This window comes from Saccopteryx leptura, chromosome 2 (assembly GCF_036850995.1).
Source record: "Saccopteryx leptura isolate mSacLep1 chromosome 2, mSacLep1_pri_phased_curated, whole genome shotgun sequence".
In the NCBI taxonomy this organism is placed as follows: Eukaryota; Metazoa; Chordata; class Mammalia; order Chiroptera; family Emballonuridae; genus Saccopteryx; species Saccopteryx leptura.
Window position 1 is genome coordinate 9,978,737 of NC_089504.1, and position 25,111 is coordinate 10,003,847.

The 25,111-nt window shown below is 40.7% G+C and overlaps 1 protein-coding gene across 4 annotated transcripts in view; it reads left to right on the forward strand.

The window, feature by feature from the left end:
• MAPKAP1 (MAPK associated protein 1) overlaps positions 1–25,111 on the forward strand; it is a 245,561-nt gene that overhangs the window by 38,178 nt on the left and 182,272 nt on the right. For 3 of the 4 annotated variants that reach the window (XM_066367171.1, XM_066367172.1, XM_066367173.1), the window contains one exon: positions 7,799–7,947. In XM_066367171.1, the coding sequence (XP_066223268.1) occupies positions 7,799–7,947 (149 nt within the window). Of the gene's footprint in view, positions 1–7,798; positions 7,948–21,309; positions 21,329–25,111 lie in introns of those variants that run through there. The other variant, XM_066367175.1, reaches the window with a different exon arrangement.

Consider the following 25,111-nt stretch of genomic DNA (forward strand, 5'->3'; position numbering starts at 1 on the left):
CAACAACAACAACAAAAAGAGCAACTTAGCAAGTGTAGCTGTACTTCGTGAATGGTTTGGAATTAGGAGGAACAGCTCTCATGACCTCCTTGATTTTGTCTCTGCTTCTTTGTGCCCATCTGCTCTCTCTTTGCTCCTGCAGATCTACTCCCTATCCCACAACTACTTTTTCTGCTTCTCTGGTCCACAGTTATTCATTCAACAAGTATTTATTAAACTTCTACAATATGCAAGGACACCTAGGTACTGCTGTAGGCCTAGAGGATATAGCAGTGAGCAAGACAAAGTCCCAGCCTTGGCCAGTTGGCTCAGCGGTAGAGTGTCAGTCTGGTGTGTGGATGTCCCGGGTTAGATTCCCGGTCAGGGCACACAGGAGAAGCGCACATCTGCTTCTCCACCCCTCCCCCTCTCCTTTTTCTCTCTTTCTTCTGTTCCTGCAGCCAAGGCTCCATTGGCGCAAAGTTGGCCTGGACACTGAGGATGGCTCCATGGGCCTCCACCTCAGGCGCTACAATGGCTCTGGTTGCAACAGAGCAATGCCCCAGTAGGGCAGAGCATTGTCCCCTGGTGGGCATGCCAGGTGGATCCTGGTTGGGCACGTGTGGGAATCTGTTTCTCTGCCTCCCTGGTTCTCACTTCAGAAAAATACAAAAAAAAAAAAAAAAAAAAAAAAAAAAGACTAAGTTTCTGCCTTCAAGGAGCTTGTGGGGGAAATAAGACAATAAACAAATATAGCATGTCAGAATGGGATAAGGAGCACAGAGAAAAATATAGCCAGATGAGGCCCCTAAGGAATATGAGGCCAGGATTTTGCTATTTTATAAGGAGTGACCAGGAAAGGACTCATTGGGAAGTGGTGGTTGAGCAGAGACATCTGAAGGAAGTGAAGGAGTGAGCCAGGCAGATAGAGGGAGATGAGTGTTCTAAAGCAAGGGAACAGCAAATGAAAAGGTTCTATGACAGAAATGTGCCTGATATATTCCAGGGGCAGCAAGGAAGGATGCAGTAAGGGGAAGAGTGAGATCAGAGGAGTAAGTAGTGAGAGACTTGATCATGGAAGATCTTGTAAGGAATTTAATTTTTACTTTGGGTGAGGTGATAAAAATCAGAGTAGTGAGGTGATATGTGACTTTTTAATTTCTAGCTTAATTTCCTTTAATACAACTTTTTATTATATAAAATTTCATACATATACAAAAGTAGGAAGAATGGCATAATGAACTCCTATGCAATCATCACCCAGCTTCAGCAGTTATTAACATATAACTGGTCTTGTGTCATTGATATCTTCACCTCCTGTCCCCACCCCTCCCAGATTACTTTTTTGTTTGTTTGTTTTTTACACACACAGAGAGAGACAGACAGACAGGGACAGACAGACAGGAACAGAGAGAGATGAGAAGCATCAATCATCAGTTTTTCATTGCAACACCTTAGTTATTCATTGATTGCTTTCTCATATGTGCCTTGACTGTGGGGCTGCAGCAGACCGAGTAATCCCTTGCTCGAGCCAGTGACCTTGGGTCCCAGCTGGTGAGCTTTGCTCAAACCAGATGAGCCCGCACTCAAGCTGGCGACCTTGGGGTTTCAAACCTGGGTCCTCCTCATCCTAGTCCGATGCCCTATCCACTGTGCCACTGCCTGGTCAGGCCCAAATTACTTTTTTTATTTTTTGTATTTTTCTGAAGCTGGAAACGGGGAGGCAGTCAGACAGACTCCCGCATGCGCCCAACCAGGATCCACCCGGCATGCCCATCTGGGGCATTGCTCTGTTGCAACCAGAGCCATTCTAGCGCTTGAGGCAGAGGCCATAGAGCCATCCCCAGCACCCTGGCCAACTTTGCTCCAATGGAGCCTTGGCTGCGGGAGGGGAAGAGAGAGACAGAGAGGAAGGAGAGGGGGAGGGGTGGAGAAAGAGATGGGCGCCTCTCCTGTGTGTCCTGGCCAGGAATCGAAGCTGGGACTCCTGCACGCCAGGCCGATGCTCTACCACTGAGCCAACCGGCCAGTGCCCCAAATTACTTTTTAAGCAAATCCTAGCTAGTATATAATTTCATACTTAAATGTGTGTGTGTGTGTGTGTTTAACACATAAGAAAACAGTGCTACCACCATTCTCCAAATAATTAGCAGTAATTCTCAAATATTATTATACATTTCCATGATTGTGTCCAGTGCTTTTTTTTTCTTTTTTTCCCCAGTTCATTTGTTCAGGTCTAGATTTAAGTTCCATGCATTACTTTTGGTTAACATGCCTCATTTCCTTTTTAATGTATAGATTCTCCTTCACTTTTTTTTCCTTGTAATTTATTAGTTGAAGAAACTGGGTCATTTCTCCTGTAGAATTTCTTGCAATTCCCGATTTTGCTAATTGTATCCCCATGGTCTCATTTAATATGCTCTTCTGTCCTTTTAATTTCCTATACTGGTAGTTACTAGAAACTTGCTCAGATTGAAGTTTGATTTTTGGCAAGAATATTTTGTACATGCTGCTCTGTACTTCCTATTTCCTCATATTAGGAAGCATGGAATTCTTGTCTTTTTTGTGGTATTAAGGATGATGGTAGAATCATGTATTAAGTTACTCCCATGAGCTTTTCATCTAGTGATTTTTGTGGCCGTTGAAGGGCATTACCTAGATACATTATTTCATTAGGAATTGTAGTAATTTCTAATTTTATCAGTCTTTCTTCATTTATTGTTTTATGTAAGAAAAAACGTTTCCCTAATCTATTATTTAATAACCCTCAGATATACCATATTTCCCCATGAATAATAAATATGTGCCTTTTTTCAAAAAATTTGGGGTCTAAAAATTGGGTGCATCCTATACAGTAGTTGTGGCATTTCAAATGCCATAGATGGAACTGAGGATTGGGCAATATATGAAGATAGTGATTCGTTATCAGACACAGATGAGGACAAGCTAATGGATGGGAATTTTGACAGTGATGAGGAGTTACATGAATTTTATGATGAATAAAACTTGAGTTCAGTAACTTTATGTAATACTTTTTTTTTTTTTTCAAATTTTGGGCCCCAAAATTAAGGTGTGTCTTCTACATGGGAGCATCTTATACATGGAGAAATACAGTAGTCCTTGCAAAAAAGGCAGTATAAGTACTATTGCTTTCCCTTTGCTAGTAATTTTCAGAATTAAGAGTTTGTTTTTTAGCATTCTATATAGACGACCAGTGAAGGTCTTTCCCCTTTGTATCTTTATAAGCTCAGGTTTTTTTGTTTGTGTGTTTTTGAGAGAGAGAGAGACAGGAAGGGAGAGAGATGAGGAGCATCAACTTGTAGTTGCAGCACTTTAGTTATTCAGTGATTGCTTCTCATATGTGCCTAACTGGGGGACTCCCCTGAGCCAGTGACCTTGGGCTTCAAAGCCGGCAACCCTGTTTTCAAGATGGTGAGCATTCAAGTCAAATGATCCCACACTCAAGCCAGTAGTGACCTTGCAGTTTTGAACCTTGGTCCTCAGCATCCCAGGTTGATGCTCTATCCACTGCATCACCATCGGTCAAGCTGAACTCAGATTTTTAAAGCATATTTTGTATTTTTCAGTTCATTGCAGTTGTTATTTTTTTATGCTAAAATTTTCCCTTTGTAGATTGAGTCCCTTCACACTGGCTTTTAAATTTTTTGACACAATTTCAGTATTTTTCATAGCTTTCTTGTATGGCAAGATGTTTGAGATACCTCTTACATGTTTCCTTCCCTAAATTAGGACCCAGTCATTTCCCCAAGGAGTCTCAGTTCTTTTTACTAGACAATGACATTAAGAGACCACAGCATGAGTTCTAGGAGTTCTCACTGGATTGGTTTTCTTCCTCGACCTTTCAGGGCATAGGGCTCAAAAAAAGTTTTTTTTTTAAGAGCAAATACATTGTGGGTTAATAATGATCATTTCAATTTGGGATTATAGATTGCTTACTTTTTAAATTTTATGTTTATGTATGTTTTCTCTTATACTGAAAACTTGGTTCCACTTAGAAATACCAGTGTATTACTAATAATACGATTATTAAAAACAGTTTAAGATTTTTTTTTTGCCCTTTTAGCCTAACAGGGTTGAGTTGCCATTAACTGAGGAGAAGATTATGAGAAGGGTAGGTTTGGGGGAAGATCGAAGAGTTTGGTTATGGACATGAAGAGTTTGAGACACCTATTGGACATTCCAATGAAGGGTCAAATAGAAAGTTGAGTATGTAAGTTTATAATTTTAAGAAATATTTAGGTCTAGGAATAATCACTTGGAAATTATAAGCATGTAGAGGATATTCCTTTAGGCTTTCCTTTTTTATTTCCTTTTTAAATGAGGTATGCTGTACATATATTGAAGTGTAGAGATTTTAAGTGTATACAGTTTGATGATGCTTAACAAACATATATATCTTTGTAACTAGCATTTTAATCAGGTCTAGAGCATTTCTATACCCCAGAAAGTTCCTTGGTGCCCCTTTCTATTCAGGCTACTTCCCAGAGGCAATTGTTCTGATTTATATCACCACAGTTTAGTTTTGCCTCTTGTAGACGATCTATAAAGTATAAGGCTGGATGGGATCACTAAGGGTGTGACCGTAGATAGAGAAAAGAAAAGGTTCAAGCACTATGCGTTGGGGGATGCCAACAACCAGAGGAAAAAGGAGGAGGAGGAATCGGCAAAGAGACTGAGAAGGCGTAGTGTGAAAGGCAGGATGAGAAGCAGTGGAGTCCTGGAACCAGTGGTAGACATGTTTCAAAAAGGAGGGTGTGGGCCTGACCTGTGGTGGCGCAGTGGATAAAGCGTCAACCTGGAATGCTGAGGTCGCCGGTTCAAAACCCTGGGCTTGCCTGGTCAAGGCACATATGGGAGTTGATGCTTCATGCTCCTCCCCTGTTCTCTCTCTATCTCTCCCTCTCTCTCTCCCCTCTCTCTCTAATAAAAATGAATAAATAAAATCTAAAAAAGTAAATAAATAAAAAATTAAAAAAAAAAAAAAAAAAAGGAGGGTGTGATGAACAGTGTCAGATACCACCAAGAGATCTTGTACAATGAGGATTAAAAATTGACCAATAGCCTGATCAGTGGCGGTGCAGGGGATCAAGTGTCAGCCTGGACCACTGAGGTTGCTGGTTCAAAATCCCGGGTTTGCCCATCCAAGGCACGTACAAGAAGCAGCTACTACCTGTTGATGCTTCCTGCCCCCTTCTTTCTATTTCCTCTCTCTAAAATCAATAAATATTTTTTTAAAGATTGACCAAGGGATCATTGGGGATCTTGACGAAAGCTGCTTTGGTGAAGTGGGCGGGCCTGAGTTCTGATTGGAGTGGGTTCAATGAGTGAGAGAAGAGGAATCGGAGAGCAAGAGTGTTGACAACCATTTTGAAAAACAAAGAAATAGGGAGTAACAGGAAGGGAAGATGAGATCAAAGGAGGATTTTTTTTTAAACGAGCAGTATTTCAGTATGGTTATTATGTTAATATGACTAAACCAATAAGAAAGAAAAGTAAAAAATGGAAGAGAGATGGAGAGAATTGCTTGAGCAATGACCTTGAGTCTCTAGTGGGATATAGGCAGTTCATCCACGGTAGTAAGGAAGATGGTAGAAGTGTAGGTGAGATCATGCAGGAGTTCTCTTTTGGTTGTTTCTAATTCCCTGTGATGTAGGAATCAAGGAAGGAAGAGGGTAATGTCAAAGGTGGAAGGCAGAGGTTTAAGTGTGAATTAGTGTAAGAATACAAGAGTTAATAAATCATCACTTTACCCCTAACCCTGCTGTTAGCAGCTGTGTGACCTTGGTAAGTTACTTCTGTTTGTTGTACCTCAGTTTGTTCATGGACTAGTAGTAACCTATTTCTTAGAATTGCTGTGAGGACAAGGAGAGAAGACAGCTAGCCTTGTTTCTGGCTCATAGTAGGTATTTAATAAAGGATCGTTCCTTTCCAAAGTGTAGCAATAAAATTGTTAATAGATTAAAGGTGGAATAGTATTTCTAATATTTAAAATACCACTTTAATCTATTAATCCAAACCTTTTTCTAGTGTGCATTTAATATTTGTTGATTACATATACAGTACTTAAATATTCAGAATCTGGAATTGGATAGTCCAGTGCCACATTTTAAAATAGACTTGGGTTGCCCTGTCGGATAGCTCAGTTGGTTAGAACCTTGTCTCTTAAGTGCAGAGGTTGCTGGTTTGATTCCCGGTCAAGGTACGTACACTGAGCTATTCCTGTCTCTGTCTCTCTCCTTCCTCTCTCACTGAAATCAATAAATAAAAATTAAAAATAAAATAACAACAAAAATAAAAAAGACTTGAGTACTTTTCTCCTGATTTGCCACTTAAAATTTATAGGGACTCATTTGATTAATTTGCCCAACTAGTGTGTTGAAAAGATAGTGGTTGATATTTTTGTTTGTTTGTTTTTGTTTTAAGTGAGAGGAGGGGAGATAGACTCCTACATGTGACTTGGCCAGGATCTACCTGGCAACCCCCACCTGGGGCCAATGCTCAAATCAACTGAACTATCCTCAGTGCCTGAGTCCAACGCTTGAACCAACTGAGCCACCGGCTGCAAGAGGAGAAGAGAGAGAGAAGGGGGAGAAGGAGGGGCAGAGAAGCAGATGGTCGCTTCTCATGTGTGCCCTGGCTGGGGATCAACCCCAGGATGTCTGCCCATCAGGCTGGCACTCTGTCCACTGAGCCAACTGGACAGGGCGAAAAGATTAGTTTTTTAAAAGTCCTAAGTGACTATCTTAGAGTTCTGTTTGATTTCTCAGTTCACTTTGGCTGTGTTCAAGAATAGAATGGAGCTGAACTTACTTATTGCAGATTTTAAGGTCTGAGATTGATTTATTTAAAAAGCCAAGTATGAAATTTTCTAAAATTCACAAAAATAAACGGTGTGATGAATGCCTATTACTTATCATTGAGCTACTTACTACCTTAAATGATACTCAGATTAATTTAGAGAATTAAGTGATATTTGAGAAGATGTAGAACTAACTTGCCTTGATTTTCTAATGAATAATTGAATCAGAATTCCCTCAGTAATTATTTTATTCATTTATTCATGCAACAAAATTTTTTGAGGGTCTACTTTGTTCATATGTTCCTAATGGCTAAGAGCCTTGGCTGGGTGCAGATCTTAGCTCTGCTGCTTACTAATTGTGTATGTGGCCTAGGGCTAATTAAAATACTCTAAGCTTCAGTTTCCATACTGACAAGTTGAGATAATGCTAGTTATCTATCTCATAGGCTTGTTATGAGGAGTTAACATTGGCTTGCTTATAGTATTAGCTACTAGTATTATAATAGCCTTTCTTCTTTTCCTCCTCCTCAGCTTTGTCTTCCTAATTTTTGTGCCAGGTATCATTGGAGAATGTGAAGATTAAGAAGTGGACCTTGACTTTGAGAAACTAGAATTCCAGAATCACACAAAATTAGAGCCAGGAGAGCTTTTCAAGATTATCTAGTTGGACAGGCCCAGAAAAGTTTCGAGAATTGTCCAGTATTACATAGCTGGAAGTGGCAAAGCTGGGCCAAAGCTCATGTCTTCCAGCTGTAAATGTGCTTCTTACAGAATGGCTGCTTGGTTTGCCCTCTCCTTAAACCCTAGCTCTAAATTGACAACCCTGACCTGCATGTTTTTCAGAGCACAAACATTGAAGTATATGTGAGGCTTTATGTGCACATTAGACCTAAATGTGTCCCTGGACCCTCCCTCCTTAAGGTTCCAAGGAAGACTTTTTAGGGAAGGTGAACAGGCTGTCTCTTACAAAGATGTTTTTATTTTCCTTTTGTATCACAGCCCAGGAGTTAAAGTCATTGTTTGAAAAGAAATCCCTTAAAGAGAAACCTTCAAGTTCTGGAAAGCAGTCAATATTATCTGTACGCCTGGAGCAGTGCCCTCTGCAGCTGAATAACCCTTTTAATGAGTATTCCAAATTTGATGGCAAGGTAAGTGAAAATGAAAGTTTGTCTCTTTAAGTCAGCAATTTTCAACTGGTATGCCCCAAGAATATTTAAACATGTAATACCTATGTAGCGAGGGGCACTGACCTCTTTTCCCTTAGATTGTCAATAAGAAATGACAGCAACCAACACAACAATAACCATCTGGCGTGTTTGCCTTGTCTTGAACCATAAATACATAGGTCATATAGTAGAGTTGCTTGTTATTGATCACGTCACATAATAAGGTTTCATCTGATTGGTTAATTCTTGGTACCATAAATCCTTATATACAAATATAGGTACCTTCTTTTTAAGAAGTTGCTTTGGAGCAAAAAGGGTAGGTAATAATTACTATTATTATTTTTTATAAATCAATCGAACTTATATCTAGTTTATGTCAGATTGGCAAAAAACATATTTTTTAGTGTGCCACAAAGTTTTAGTAATTAGTTTACGTGTGCCACTGGATGAAAAAGGTTGAAAATCGCTGCTTTAAGTAAAACCTCAACTGAGTGGAGTTGTTGTTGATACAATAATAATAATAACAATTTACTGTTGTTATTATTATTATTATTAGATTTGGGGTTTAAAAAAATGACTTAGAGTAATAGAATATCACTCACATTTTCTAAGTCCAGTGATGTAGAAAGGTCTGAATTGGGTTGAATGTTGTTTCCAAAGTAATATGTTTAGAAGGATTAAAACAAAACCAGTCCTGAAATATGTCTGTATATTTTTTTCTTTTTTTTATCTCCTAAGTGTACTTGAGAGTTTGAGTTAGTTGGGTTGTGATTAATCAAGGCCTAATTGTATTGTGAAAGCCTTGAAAGTGGTTCTGGGAGGCAGCACTGTCTTGTCGGATTCTTTATTATAACTACAGAAATTGTTAAGGTTAGAGCTTCATTTCAAAATTCTTGGCCATTGCTTTGCTTGTTAGTGTTTCATTGTAGGAAATCTTGTTTGACCCTTGCTATGCAGGAGACTTTATTTTTTCTTGTTTAACAGTTTGCAATTGTAACATTAGTTTATTTTCTTTTTAGAAAAATGGCCACTATTTTAAGTGGAGTATATAGTTCCATGTGCATACCCCCCCATCCCAATTCCCTGCCTTTCTGTGTCTGCTGAGCTAGGCCTCTTTCAGAAGTCATTAGCAGTTGATTTTTATATTTATTGCCATTATGTTTGCTGTCTGGCAATGGCTAGGGGTGCTGAGTGATAGCTTGTTGCCTGGAGGGGTTGTGTACAATTTGTCTTATTTCAACGCCATTGCAATTAATAAACATACATCTCTTTGCTTATGTTTGCATTTCTCACATTCAGGTTCTGGTTATATGCTGCTGCTGTCAGTTGCCATCTTTGGGCAAGATTTTTTTTTTCTGTTTTTTTTTTCAAAACACTTTTACCTCATACAATGCAGCGTGTTTCCTTAGGCTTAAATGAGCATCTATGGCCATAGGCATGTGGGGTTATTGATGTTGGTCGGGAAGGAGAGCAAGAACTGGAAACAAAATGCATAAATAACATAAACATACATCATATGCTCAGAATTTCCTTCAAAAAACATCTGAAAGTACTTTTAGTCATTTTGAATTGTTGAAAGCTTCTCTAAGCTTGCTCCTGCCGCCTTCTCCTGTTTCTTCTTGTGGAATGCAGCAAAGAGAAGGAAGGGTCCCCCTAGGGGACAAGAATGTCAGCCTCTGGAAGATAGCAAGTTGGACTGTAGGTGATCTTTTTCTTAAATACTGCAGTTGATTCATTTAGATACGTGAGAAGTTACTGGTTAGGATACATGATTGGAATTTATTCGCTTCTGTTGCCTGAGCCATCTCATTGTTTGAGGATATAATTGCTGGAATAATCAGTATATATTAATGCTTTGATGCCAACAAAATAATATAGATCTTTTAAAATATTATATTCCAGAATTTTTATCATACCATTAGATTCTTTTATAAAAACTTAGGTTTTAATTTGTCAGAAGGTTATGATCTCTGCTTGGTATAAGTCTTAACTCCTGAAGTAACAGAGAAATTTTAAAAAAATGTGAAGGAGTCATTTCCTCAGTCACAAAAGAATTAGTTTTGTTAGATGTGTGTTTACACTGACGGCTCTCAATGCTTTTGTCACGTCAAGTCTATTTGTAATCAGCAAAGAACGTGAGCATGGGGCAGTCACCGCTACACATTGATTAAGAAAGATTTATATAAGTCTATCTTGTGATGAGATGCTATTTTATTATTATCCTAGATATTACAATTGCTAAAATACAATTAAACCCTTGTTCTCATCTATTATTTAATATTGATGCATTTGGCAGATATGTAATGAAAGTGGCTAATATTTGAAGGATATTGTACTGTACATATTAAATTAGTCTTTATCTTTGTGAAATGCATCAATATGATATTCAATGACATCTCAATGATTAATAGAGAATTATACTTGAGTCAAGCCTTTTTGTAACCTAGAAATTAAAATGACTATTCAAATAACACCTCAAAATGATCAAATTAGCATTTTGTGATTGCATAATAATGGGATTGTAGTAGTTATAACAGCACCATGTCTGCCTCTGGAGTTAAGATCCTGTCAACCCCTTGATAATAAAGCCTTTTCTCTGAGAGTCGCTTTAATAATTTCCAGATTGATTCTTCCCATAAATCATCTGACATTCAGCATTAAAGTTTTGTTACTGTTGTAACTTAAAATTATTTTATTTTTATTCAGCTCATATTTAAGTGAAATGAGTGTTTTTTTTAAATGATTCACTGTCTTGTCATGGAACTTCATGCTTTTTGCCTCAAATGTAAGGTTTTCCCATGTATTTTATTAGTCCTATTTTTTTTCCCCAAAGGTTTGTTAAAACCATTAAAATATGTAGTTTTTTCCCTACAAATATTCACAATGCTTTTCTGGGGAATAACGCTTGCCTTATTTACATAATTAACTGAGTTGCTTAGGTCTCTTGGGCAAATGGTACATAATTGGGGAGCGAAAGGGACAGGGAAGAGTTTGGGGTCTAATTAAATATGCTAAAAAACTACTTAATTATGTATTTCCTCGAGAGACTGACTGCTGTGAAATCCTCCTTAAGATTAAGCTAGCATTGGATTTGAGGAAAGGACTTTGTTTTTGATGCGGCTTTACAATTACATTGTGGCTAAGCTGGCACATCAAGTGTCTGGTGGTCTGTGCAGGCTGCGTTGTTGCTGGGTTTAGGGATTCTGAGGGCAAGCAGGCATCTCTCAGCCATTGTGCTAATTCAAGCAAATACTTTCAAATTTGTTTCCGTTCTTATACTGGTTAAATTTTATTTTTTAAAAAATTGTACTCGATTGATTTCTTTTTTTCTTTCTTTTGTGCTTGATTGATTTCTATTTTGAAGTTTTTAAAAATTTAATTTATTGGGATGACTTTGGTTAACAAAGTTATATAGGTTTCACAAGGGTACAGTTCTATAATATCATACATGATCTGTATATTATATTGTGTGTTCTTGATTGATTCCTGGAAGGCATATAATTGGGGGAAGGCTGTACTTAGGCATGTGCTTTGTTGTAACTTTGATAGTGTTTTTGATCAGGTTTATTATTATGTTTATATTATTTCATTGGCAAATTGGTGATTGCTACCTGTGACCTGGTTTAGATTTATAGATTATTAATAAATCTGTTTAATGATAATTCGAAAGAAGTCCAAGATCAGTTGCAAGTGGTTTTAGGGAATGCTTAGTTGGACAAGGCAACATGAGGCTCAACCATGTGCCTGAATTTTTCAGACTTATTGAAAATAGGACCTCTGAACATAGCTTCATTAACAGAACAAAACCTCTGTTCTAGAGGTTGAGATATCAGAAAACTTCTTGTGCCAGTCCTTCTGACTTCATTGTATATGGGAAATGTTAGGTATGACAAAGAGCTGCTTCGAGGTGATCAGGGAGGTCTGTGGATAGGCAGCAGACTTCCCTGCCCCTCCCTCCACCTGTTTTAAATGAAGACCTGTTTTTAGTACAGTATCTGACCCTTTCCATGCTTTATCATGTGAGAAGCTTTTGCTAGTTAGTCATCACTGTTTTGGTTAAATTGAGTTTGCAGATATAATCAATAGACTGTCAGCAGGTCAAATGCCCATTTCTGCCGGTACAATTACTAACGGAAATGATATGTATTACCAGTTGTGTCATCTCAGTCAGGTCTTTTCCCCTCTCCAGACTTGTTTCTTTACATATGAAAACAGAGTTCTCTCCTCACAGGCAGATGAGATCACCAAATAGGATAATGCTATAGAATAAAGCGCCCAGCACTATGAGAAGCAGCATAATTTAGTTTGTGAGTGAATCAAAACTTGTTTGAAGACTGACTCCTCTACTTAGCGTATGACCTCAGGCTAGTTTCTTCACCTCTGGAAGCTCCAGTCCTCATATGTGGAATGAGATGAGGACAGTGTATCTTCCTCATGAGAATTAAATGAGATAAGAACTATTTAGCAAGAGGAAGCCATAGGAAGTGCTCAACAAATATCCCACTTCTGTCCCTCTCCCTCCCTTCCTCCCTTCCTCCCCCCTCTCCTCTTCCTCCCCCCTCTCCTCTTCCTCTCCCCCTCCTTATCCCTCTCCCTCTCCCCCTCCCCTCCTCTCCCCCTCCCTATCCCTCTCCCTCTCCCCCTCCCCTCCTTCTCCCCCTCTCCCTTTCCTCTCCCTCTCCCTCTCCCCCTCCCTCTCCCCTCCCCTTGCCTGACTAGTGATACTGTCTCTCCTGTTTACTTAATTAGATTGTTTATTTATTTATTTTTTGGCAGTGGCTATATTTTAAACATCAGGTAAAAAGGTAGTTCCATATTAGTAATTGCTTGGCAGTTCACTAAAATGTTAAATATCTTTCTTACTTGACTTAAATTCTACACTAAATGTAAGGAGAATGTTTGCCTTGACAGGTGCTTAGAAAGGCAGACCCACTTCTGGTTCATATAGACAACTGTGACTTTGGTGAGTTAACTTGTTAGAAAGGAACCATTTCTCTGTTAGAAACTGTTTTAACGGGGAAGCTGCAGAGAGCATGGGGGAAGGGATAATTCATGAGTGCTAATTGCTTGGCTGTTAATTTTCATAAGTGTTGATAGAAGCAGTTCCTTAAATTAAACTTTGTTTAAAATGTATCAGGGGAAATATTCCACAATGTCGAGCCTGAAGTGAAAATTAATATGAATGCTGTGGCAATTAACACATACTGGTTAATAGCTTTTAGCAGCATTTTGGGATGATAGTCCTTAAATACATTTTTGCATGCTGCTCTTGTTTCAGCATTGTTCCAGTCTATGTCTGGATAATTATGAACAAATGTTTTCTACAATCATTGGCATTCAATAGCTCTCTTCAAAGAAAGTCACTTAAAACTTTGCAGAAAACCATGAAGCCATGGAAAAATGTTTGCAAACTCAGAAAAAGTCAGCAAATTGAAATAGTGTTTAAAAAATTGCCTTTTGAGGAAAAACCTGAACTTGGAATATTTGCTATTATCATGGTAATTGTCTCGTCTAATATGTTAAGCTACTTTAGCTTCAGGATCTCATTCTAGAAAATTAGAACCTAGACCTTTTAGTGCTGGTTTATGTTTCTAGACAGCAGCTTTTGCTTATTGCTGCCTGCCTGGAGGTGTGGCCTGGAGCCCAAGGGCCCTTGGGAGTTAGAATAGCTTCTTTCCTCTCCACCCTCCAGCTTGGCAAGTGCCCCTCCCCAGTGGCTGAGAAGTTGGCTGCGTAATAATCTCATTTTCCCCACCCCCTTATTTTTGATAAGAGTGCTCCTTGGGTTCACTTACTTAGTACCCATGAAGAGATAAATCTTAAAAGAGAGAGGTAAAAAGAAATCTAAGGTAACTATGTGTTTTGAATTAGGAGCTATTTGACTCAATCTGCTATTGGTTTCATCTTCCATACCTTATTTATTTATTTATTTATTTATTTATTTATTTATTTATTTATTTATGATTTTAGAGAGAAAGGAAGGGCAAGAGACAGAAAAAGAAACATCAGTTTGTTCTTGTATGTGCCCCAACAGGGCATCAAATTGGCAGCCTCTGGGCATCAGTCAGGACCCGGCTCTAACCAACCCAGCTATCCAGCCAGGGCTTACATACCTTCTTTAGTAAAGGAGAGTCAAGTTCCAACATCCTTTGGTGGAAGTGAAAATGGTACCAGATGTTAGGCTGGTGAAGTCAGACCAAACTTTTTGGTTCAGCAGCCTTGGTACCTGAGTTCTGGCTAAGAAAGAATTCAGAGTGAAGACTCAAACTAGAAGAGAAAGTTTATTTAGAAGAAATGAGTGGTAGAAGACATGGCTCAAGAAACAAGTTATAAAAGCAAAAGAAGGGGCCCTTGGAGCTTAGGAGAGAGAAGTGAAATAGTAATGGGCCTGGGGAGGGAAGAGAAGGGAGATGGGAAAGGCAAGGTTGTGCTCCCGTGAAGGAGAGCCTCTGGGTCTTCCATACTAAGGACTTTTAAGGATTTTAGAGGAGGTCTCAGGGAAGGATCTCAGTGGATATTTATCAGCTTTCCAGGTCTGTTTTTTCAGGCTCATGGGCTCTACTGACTGGTCAGCTCCGCGGAGGGGGTCATTAGTCCTGAGGTCAGCCATGGCATCACTTGTCTGGTTTTGCTGCTTTTCTGGGCCTGGATGTTATCCCTAGGGGTTAATGCTTAAGGGAGTGGTCCTGCAGGAGCTCACATGGGAGTCACTTGAGGCCACTTGTTAACCCCTTCCTTGTTCCTTCTCCAATGAGTCTGCCACGTGACAAGAGACATGCCAGAGGAAGAAAGGTCAGGTAAGGGTCCAAACCCTATGACCAAAGATAGGAAATGTCTGGGGTCTAAACCACAGGACCACCAGCAATGCACTGTGCACTAGGGGAGGAAAGGTGACCCTGGCGCGAGGTCCTGGTTTTCCTCGTCTTGCCCCTTGCTAGAACCGGGGCTTTCCACCCTGGTGACCGTCTTTCCCTGGCCCATCGTCTCCTTGCTGAGCTTGAGCAGTTATTCTCTTGGCAAGTTATCTCTGTGACTGTATTTTGCTTGTCTTCCTTTCCATAGACCAATTTTTATTAGTCTGTTCTAAAGGAAGACATTATAAAGTCACTACTTTTTTACACATTATAGCATATTAATAGAAGGACCAAATTCATTAGTATAAAAACATCTTTTCATGAGATTTTCCCCCCTTTACCATTGTATTAATGCACTCCTTTTCCCATTACTAATGTTATATTGAAAATCCCAAGGGGAGACTTCAAAGGGTTTTGTCTGGGTGGTATTCAAAATGAACTTACATAAAAACAGTGTTTTCAGCATCCTGCTCTGTAGTTAAATTCTAAGGCTGAGTTCTTTCTTAAAACTAGCTTGTTCCAGTCTGAGCTCTTTCTGTCTGGGCCTCATTTCTACAGTTTTTTCTGAACCCTGACAATCTATGGCAGCTTTCTCCGGTTGTGGAGTCATCTAGAAATTCCCATTGGAGGTAGAATTCACCATTGGCTTTAGAGAATTTTGAAAGGAAGGCAGAATTCTGCAGTGGAAAGAACATGTCGGATGGATTAGAATTCCAGCTTTGCCATTTACTTGCTGTGTGATATTGGGCAAATCACTTTGCTTCTTTGATCCTCTTCTCACATCTATAAAAGGTTAATGATACTTACATTAAAATGGTGTTGTGAGGATTTCATGAAAATCGGAAATGCATACATAGCAAATTGCCTGGTACATGGCCAGTGCTGAGAAATTTATTCCTTTCCTTTCCTATTACCTCCTTGCTATTTATTAACTTCATATTGAGTGAGAGCCTACTCTGTACCACGTACTGTTATGTAAAATCTGTATACAGTGGTAAGCGAAAACAGACATGGTTTCTGACCCCACGGGGCTTCTGCTCTTGTCTGGTAGACATTATGTGAATAACCACTGAACTAAATGTAAAATTACAACTACAGTGTAATCACAACTAATTAATTATCAAGTTCTAAGAGATGTGCTTAGGGCTTTGAGAGCATTATCATTGGGGCAACTGAAATTAGTCTGGGGGAGGGTGGTCAGGGCGTCAAGGATAATAACCTTGTGAAGATAACTCTTGACCTAGAGTTGATGGATAAGTGAAAGTTAACTAGATGAAGGGGGAGGACAAAGGACACACCAGAGCAGGAGTTGGGAACCTTTTTGGCTGAGAGAGCCCTGAACGCCACATATTTTAAAATGTAATGCCACATATTTTAAAATGTAATTCCATGAGAGCTATACAACGACCTGTGTACGTTACGCATTATTCAATAAAAATTTGGTGTTGTCCCGGAGGACAGCTGTGATTGGCTCCAGCCACCTGCAACCATGAACATGAGTGGTAGGAAATGAATGGATTGTAATACATGAGAATGTTTTATATTTTTAACGTTATTATTTTTTTTATTAAAGATTTGTCTGCGAGCCAGATGCAGCCATCAAAAGAGCCACATCTGGCTTGCGAGCCATAGGTTCGCACCAGACGGTCTGAGGCAAGGGGGAGCTTGGCAGGAAATGAAAGACTATCTGATTGAAAAGTCAAGGGTGAGGCACACTGTGGTACCTGATAAACCTGCAGGGGCAGACTGCTACTGGTTCAGGGTCCATGGGCCTGATGCCTCAAAGACCAGTATTCAAAACATCAGAGTTTGGAGTAAGGAAGGGGTATTGATCAAAAAGGCATTATTGCCCTGACCTGTGGTGGCACAGTGGATAAAGCGTCGACCTGGAAATGCTGAGGTCACCGGTTCGAAACCCTGGGCTTTCCTGGTCAAGGCACATATGGGAGTTGATGCTTCCAGCTCCTCCCCCCCCTTCTCTCTCTCTCTGTCTCTTTCTCCTCTCTAAAATGAATAAATAAAATTAAAAAAAAAAAAAGGCATTATCTCAAGAAAATGAAGGGCATTAGGGCTTCCTATAATCCCTCTTTAGAGAACCCAGAATTCAGGCTTCTTTTATGTCAAGAGAAGAGAATGGGAGGGGCAATGAGTGATTGACATCTGGGCACCAATAGGGACCCAGGGAAGAGCTGGAAATCTCTAAATCTCTGCATTTCCTGTTTGTTGACCCACTGCTATTAGGTCCTGTCTTGAGGCTCCTGTAAATCATTGAAAATTTTTACATTATTATTAATTCTTATACAGTGGTACCTTGAGATACAAGCAGACCAACATACGAATTCTTTTTTTAAGATATGAGCTGCGACTCGGTCAGTATTTTTGTTCGAGATCCAAGCGAAATTCCGAGATATAAGTCATGATTCAGGAAGCTGCCGCTCATTGGTGCGTGGGTGCACGGTCCAGTATCGGCAGCACAACACCAGCATCTCGTTCTTTCTCATGTGTTACCTGTAGAATCAAGTTGAATCTCGTGTGCTGTACTTGTTTTTGCATCATTTTTGCATTTTTTACTAACTTTTTGTATGCTGTCATGGGACCAAAGACAGTGAGTGTAAAGGACAGTGGTGAGAAGAAGAGAATGATGTCGATAGAAGTAAAGCAAGAAATAATAGAAAACCATGAGCGTGGTGTACGAGTGATTGAACTGGCAAGGCTGTACGACCTTCATACATCTACAATTTGTACCATCCTTAAACAAAAGGATGCCATCAAAAGCGCAAATCCAGTGAAAGGAACTACAATTCTGTCTCAATTAAAGACAAATATCAGCCTGACCTGTGGTGGCGCAGTGGATAAAGTGTCGACCTGGGAATGCTGAGGTCGCCGGTTCGAAACCCTGGGCTTGCCTGGTCAAGGCACATATGGGAGTTGATGCTTCCAGCTCCTCCCCCCTGTCTCTCTCTCTCTCTGTCTCTCTCTCTCTCCTCTCTAAAATGAATAAATAAAATTAAAAAATTAAAAAAAAAGCCCTGGCCGGTTGGCTCAGTGGTAGAGCATCAGCCTGGCGTGCAGAAGTCCCGGGTTCGATTCCCGGCCAGGGCACACAGGAGAAGTGCCCATCTGCTTATCCACCCCTCCCCCTCTCCTTCCTCTCTGTCTCTCTCTTCCCCTCCCGCCAGCCGAGGCTCCATTGGAACAAAGATGGCCCAGGTGCTGGGGATGGCTCCTCGGCCTCTGCCCCAGGCGCTAGAGTGGCTCTGGTCGCAACAGAGCGACTCCCCGGAGGGGCAGAGCATCGCCCCCTGGTGGGCGTGCTGGGTGGATCCCGGTCGGGTGCATGTGGGAGTCTGTCTGACTGTCTCTCCCCGTTTCCGGCTTCAGAAAAATACAGAAAAAAAAAAAAGACAAATATCCATGAAGAAATGGAGAAGCTTCTGCTGGTGTGGGTGAAAGAGAAAGAGCTGGCAGGAGATACCATGATGGGAGACTGTAATATGCGAAAAGGCACGTATTATTTACCGCGACTTGAAGAAGAAAGAACCATCAACCTCAAAAGGAGCAGCAGAAGATACGTTTAAGGCAAGTCATGGCTGGTTTGAAAATTTCAAGAAGAGATCTGGCATCCACTTGGTGGTGAAGCTGTGAGTACTAACGTTAAGGCAGCTGAGGAATATATCGCAGGTTTTGCTGCACTTATGCAAGGAAGGCTACATCCTCAACAAGTGCTCAACTGTGACGAAACAGGATTGCTTTGGAAAAAAATGCCCCGAAGGACTTTCATCACCGCATAGGAGAAGAAGCTGCCAGGCCATAAACCCATGAAGGACCGTCTGACCCTTGCATTGTGTGCAAATGCTAGCGGTGACTGTAAAGTAAAGCCACTGCTAGAGTATCATTCCGAAAATTATCGAGCCTTTAAGACTTACAACATTCTTAAAGAAAAACTGCAGGTTATGTGGCGCGCCAATGCTAGGGCATGGGTTATGCGGCAGATTTTTATTGAATGGGTAAATCTTGTCTTTGGTCCTGCAGTGAAGAAATATCTTCAAGAAAATAAACTCCCGATGAAAGCATTACTAATCCTTGATAATGCTCCAGCCCACCCACCTGGTCTTGAAGATGACATTCTCGATGAGTTCAAATTCGTGAAAGTCCTCTACCTCCCACCCAACACGACTTCAGTCTTGCAACCTATGGATCAGCAGGTCATTTCCAACTTTAAAAAGCTTTACACAAAGCACTTGTTCCGCCACTGCTTTCAGGTGACTGAGAATACAATTCTAACCCTTCGAGAGTTTTGGAAAGATCACTAAAAATCGTTATATGTTCACGCATTATTGACTTGGCATGACAACAGGTTACAAGAAGAACCTTGAACTCGGCATGGGAAAAGTTATGGCCTGATGTTGTTGCAGACAGGGACTTCTAAGGATTCAAACCAGAGACCGAGACTGAGACCGAGGTAGAAGCGTTGGAGGAGATTGTGTCCCTCGGAAAGTCGATGGGTCTGGAGGTAGATGAGGGTGACGTAAAGGAGCTCGTCGAGGAACATGAGGAGGAACTCAATTTAGGAGTTGAAGGAGCTACAGACGATGCAACATACGGAGCTTCTGCAAGAGATTAGAAGTGAGGAGGAGGAAGAGTCGGAGGAAGTGATTTCTACAAGTGAAAATGAAAGACATGCTGGCAATGTGTGTGGGAGAAGCTTTCAAGTTTCATTGAAAAGAAACACCCAGAAAAAGTTTCAACTGGTCGTGCTTCAGCACTTTGTAATGACACTTGTTTGTCACATTTCTGTAACATTTTAAAAAGCAGGCGAAAGGAAAACTCTTTGGATAGATTTTTATTCAAAAGTCCTGCAAGTGAAAGTGCTGAAAGTACAGCCAAAAAGGCAAAAACAGATAATGATTAAATGAAAAATACCTAATGTTAAACTTAGGTTAAGTTTAAAGTTAAGAAAGTGCATTTTTTTACAATTAAGTTTTTGTGGTTTCATTTTAAGTAAAGAAAATGCAGTTTTAGTTTAGTTTAAAGTAAAGAATGCAGTTTTAAAGTAAAGAATACTACATTTAGTATTAAGAAAGTGCAGTTTTAGTTTATGTGTCTACAGTGCCTGCATCCCTTCTTCCCTCCCTCCTCCTCCACCATTCACCTCCATTAGCCGCACTCATCTGTCTCCAAGGTAAGAATACAGTACTAAATAACGCTTTTTTATTTCATATATTTTGTTAAGCATTGGTAAAGTATACATGTGTGTTTCTTAATTAAAAACATCTTTTTTTCATAATTTAGAATGGTTTGAGGATGTCTCACAGGGCTGGAATGGATTAAATCTATTTCAGTTATTTTAAATGGGAGAAATTTGTTTGATATATGAGTTGACTGACTTACGAGCTTGGTTACAGAACGAATTAAACTTGTATCTCAAGGTACCACTGTATTTATTTTGCTTTTATTTTATTTTATTTTATTTTTGTATTTTTCTGAAGCTGGAAACGGGGATAGACAGTCAGACAGACTCCTGCATGTGCCCGACCGGGATCCACCTGGCACGCCCACCAGGGGGCGACGCTCTGCCCACCAGGGGGCGATGCTCTGCCCCTCCCGGGCATCGCTCTGTCACCTGGGGCAGAGGCCAAGGAGCCATCCCCAGCGCCCGGGCCATCTTTGCTCCAATGGAGCCTCGCTGCGGGAGGGGAAGAGAGAGACAGAGAGGAAGGAGAGGGGGAGGGGTGGAGAAGCAGATGGGCGCTTCTCCTGTGTGCCCTGGCAGGGAATCGAACCCAGGACTCCTGCACGCCAGGCCGACGCTCTACCACTGAGCCAACCGGCCAAGGCTATTTATTTATTTACTTATTTATTTATTTTTAGTCAGAGGGAGGGAGAGAGATGAGAAGCATCAACTCATAGTAGCAACACTTTAGTTATTCATTGATTGCTTCTCATACATGCCTTGACCACAGGGCTCCAGCTGAGCCAGTGACCCCTTGCTCAAAGCCAGTGACCTAGGGCTCAAGCCAGCAACCTTGGGCTTCATGCCAGCAACCATGGGATCATTTTGATGATCCCATGCTCAAGCTGGCGACCCTGCGCTCAATATGGTGAGCCTGTGCTCAAGCTGGATGAGACCATGCTCAAGCTGGTGACCTCAGGGTTTTGAACCTGGGACCTCAGTGTCCCACATTGATGCTCTAGCCACTGTGCCACCACTGGTCAGGCTAACATTAATTCTTACATATGTCCCCACCTTTCTGATAAGGCCCCACCCCCTCCCACCGCAAGGGGCATTTTTTTTTTCCTGAAAAATTCAAGCCTCAACTGAATTCTTCTAATGATTAACATTTCTGTAGCAGGAGCTATTTGCTTGAAAGTCATAAGAAAAATGCAGGCTAGAATTAAGATAGAGTCAGAGAGACCCAAGCATTGCACTCTGTTACAAGACCAGGTATGGCTGGTAGTGTCTTCTTCAACCTAAGAGCATTTGACAGCCGTGAACAAGTTTAAATGAGGTAAGGGAATCAGATTCTGTTTTGAAAAGACCACGGGAGCCATGCAGAAGAGAATACACCTGAGAAGGGTTTGTGAGGAGAGAGAGAACAGTCAAGAAACTTCTTGCAGTGGTCTGGCTAAGAAAGATGGGAACTTTGGCTTCCTTATTGAAATGAATTAAAGAGATATTTAGTAGGTGAAAGGGGTTGTCTTTGATGATGCCGATGATGCCAGGGAATAGGGGAGAAAGGGATTTCAAGGACAACTTGGTGTTAAGATTTGGGCTGTGAAACAGATGGATGATGATACCACCTCTCCATTAAGAAGCACTGAAAGAGGGCCGAGGATGAAACGGACTTACCAGTGTGAGTGTTTTGGGCCTGCTGACTACAGATCCAGCCTGTTACCCTGTCCTTGAAGACACTATACATACCTCTTTCTCGGGGCCAAGGGGCACCCTGCTTGTTTGGTTTGTGTTTTGGGCCTCTGAGGCAGCGGTCTCTGAGATGAGAGCAGGCTGAAAGCCAGGAGCCTCCTCTTTGTCCCACTTCACAGCCAGCATTGGCACTCTGGCTGAAGAACTGCCCCAGATCCAGTCACCTCTTCTCTGACCTGGCCGGACTCTCAGATGCCCAGCCCAGCTCACCAGGCCGCTAAGAGGCGAAACGAGAGTGATTTTAAATGAGGCAGATGTCAGGTGCCATTTACAAAATATATTGATTGTAATTCTAGGAGGTTAGAGAACTAAGAGGTAAAACATGGACATATTTTTGTTATAATGAGATTACTTTGTGGTACTACCCTCTTCCTAGTTAACTGATGACCTGATTAGCCATTAAATCTGGTTGGAATGAAGTTCAAGCACTGAAGTCCTAGGACACAATCCTTGTAGGCGTTGTGGGGACAGGATGGTGGGATCATGCACTGAGCGTCCTCATCCGGTGCCTCTTGCTGTGCATAGTCTGCAGTAGAGAGATTTTCTTGTCCTCAGAACAGAGGCCCTTCTTGTTTGTACTATCCTGAAAACAACTAACCAGAGAAATCAAATGATAGTCTAGAGTCACCCCGCTGGGCATAGAATCTAGGGTCTTTTAATTCTCAAAGATTTTTATTTTTATTCTTGATGGCATTCATATTTACAAAATGGAAGCTTGAGTTCCAGTTCTGCAAGACCATGTGGAAGAAAGAGCACGGGCGGCATGGGACCCGAAGATGTGAGTTTGGGTGCTGGCCATGCCACGAGGTCTGGGACAGGGGTCTCCAAACTTTTTACACAGGGGGCCAGTTCACTGTCCCTCAGACCGTTGGAGGGCTGCCAAATACAGTGGTCCTCTCACTGACCACCAATGAAAGAGGTGCCCCTTCCAGAAGTGCAGTGGGGGCTGGATAAATGGCCTCTGGGGGCCACATTGCGGCCCGGGGGCCGTAGTTTGGGGACGCCTGGTCTGGGACAAGCCACTTTCTGCCTTAGCCTCGGTTTCTGCATGTTTAGAATGAGGAACTTGGCTTAGATGGTCTCTTGAATTCCTTTTGGCTTTAAGGTTCCATAGTTTTGTGATTGGGGAAGTGACATCAGTGACATGTAAAAGGTTATAGATGGGAGCACTTGAACTCTTGGATAGTTGATTTTGTACCTGCGTGTTGGCACTTTGCTCTTTTAATTGATCATAACAAAACTGATGTAGGGAGTGTTATCTCCATTTTACAGATGTTGAAACTGAGGCTCAGAGAGAGAAAGTGACTTGCCCAAGGGTACCCAACTAGTATCTGGCAGAGCTGGTTTTCAACTCCTTTTTCTTAATACATGACCACAGCTGTCTTTTCTAGACTTTTTTTATAGTCATTGTTCTGGAGAAAACAAAACTCTAATTGAAATTTTCAGAATTTAAAGACAAAATAATTTTCCCTTTACCAATGGCCTTGAGCTCTGACAGACTAGTTTAGATCATATCAGTTGTGTTTTCTGGGTAATTTTGCATCTTGTAAGCCTCAATTTTCTTAAATGCAAAAAAATAATAATAATAATAATAAGAGATTGGGGCAAGGGAATGGGGAAATGCTTTGCACATGGACTTGAGTGTATGTCACACAAATGTTTTCTTCTTTCCACTGATTTTCCTGGTGTGCAGAGTGGATTTATTGGTCTGTCCGTTCACCAACCCACCCACCCATCCATTCCTTCGCCACCCATCCACCCATCTCTCTATCCAACAAATTATTTACTAAGCTCCCACAGTGTATATTGGCTCATTTCAAATGTTGATTACATACTGGCTCTCTATTAAACATTAATAAATAAGACAGGCTAACTGCCCTGGATGAATTTGAAGATAAGAGTAGCCATACAGCCAACAAGTGGAGGAACCACACTTGTCATTCAGGGCTGTGCCCTGTGCTGGGAGCTATGATGGTGGTCCATGACTTCAAGTGCATCTGAGTGAACAGAGGAACATGAACAACTAACAGTGGAGTAAATGTGGTAGATACTGTAGTAGAGATCGATACAGAAGACAGTGGGAGTCTGGAGGCAGCAATGACTTTAGTTATACTAGGTGGGTTTGTCTGAATTTTTATTGTATTATTAATTCCTAGAGGGAAGAGACTCAACTTTGGTCACTCTTAAAATAGAATGAAGCATGGTACTGTCCACACATAAATGTGGAAGTTTTTAAGGCAGTGATAAATTTCAAATGTCATTACTCTTTGAGGTTTGCAACCCTATGGCTGTATCATAAGAGCTGTGTTTTATTAATATCTCCACTCCTTTCTGTTAAATTGAAGTTTTAACACCTAGACAAAGATACATGTAAGAAAATAAGTTTAGGAAATTTGCAAAATATGCTACTATACAACCAAAGATTAAATTGATTTGTTATATGTGCATTTAGCTACAATTCATTTTAATTGTCTGTATGAAGTTAAAAAGTATTAGTGTCAGATAAAGATTCATCACCAGAGTGTGATTTAAGGCTAGTGCTGGAGAACGCAGGCATGTGTTCCAGCAGATGTTTGTATAAGGCGCTGTCTTTCCTGACAGCAGTTAAAAAGTATGGTTATAGTAATCAAATTGTGGTGCTGCGACTCAGAGGCTAGGGCCAGATTGAATTAAAATAGATATAAGATTTATGAATAGCAATAGCTGTGATAAAATTTCACTGCCTTCTTCAACAGGAAGGACTTTTTCCACAGTGGAAAGAAGAAAATCTAATAACCACTTTTCTAAAACTGTGGTTTTGCTGACTTTTGTTTTCCCTTCCTAATTATGGTATCAAAACAATAACTTGCTGAGGATTTTTTCATCCATGTAACCTTTTCTTTCTTTCTATTTTATTGAGTACATAGCATTAAAACAAAATTTTTTATGATGTTATTGGTGTAGTTTAGAAACACAGTTTATGTAAATGTAGCCTATGGGTTTTAAACTCTCTTAAGGTAAGTTTTTATTTATTTATTTATTTATTTATTTATTTTAAGTGAGAGAAGGGGAGATAGTGAGACAGACTCCTGCATGCACCCTAACAGGATCCACTCAGCAACTCCTGTCTGGGGCTGATGCTTGAATCAACCAAGCTATTAGTACCCAAAGCTGACCTGCTCAGACCAGCCAAACTACTTCAGCATCCAGGATTGATGCTCGAACCAATTGAGCCACTGGTTGTGGGAGGGGGAGAGGGAGAGGGAAAGAAGCAAATGGTTGCTTCTCCTGTGTGCCCTCATGAGGAATGGAACCCAGGATGTACATATGTTGAGTTGATGCTCTATCCACTGAGCCAACCGGCCAGGGCCTAGTTTTTATCATTGGC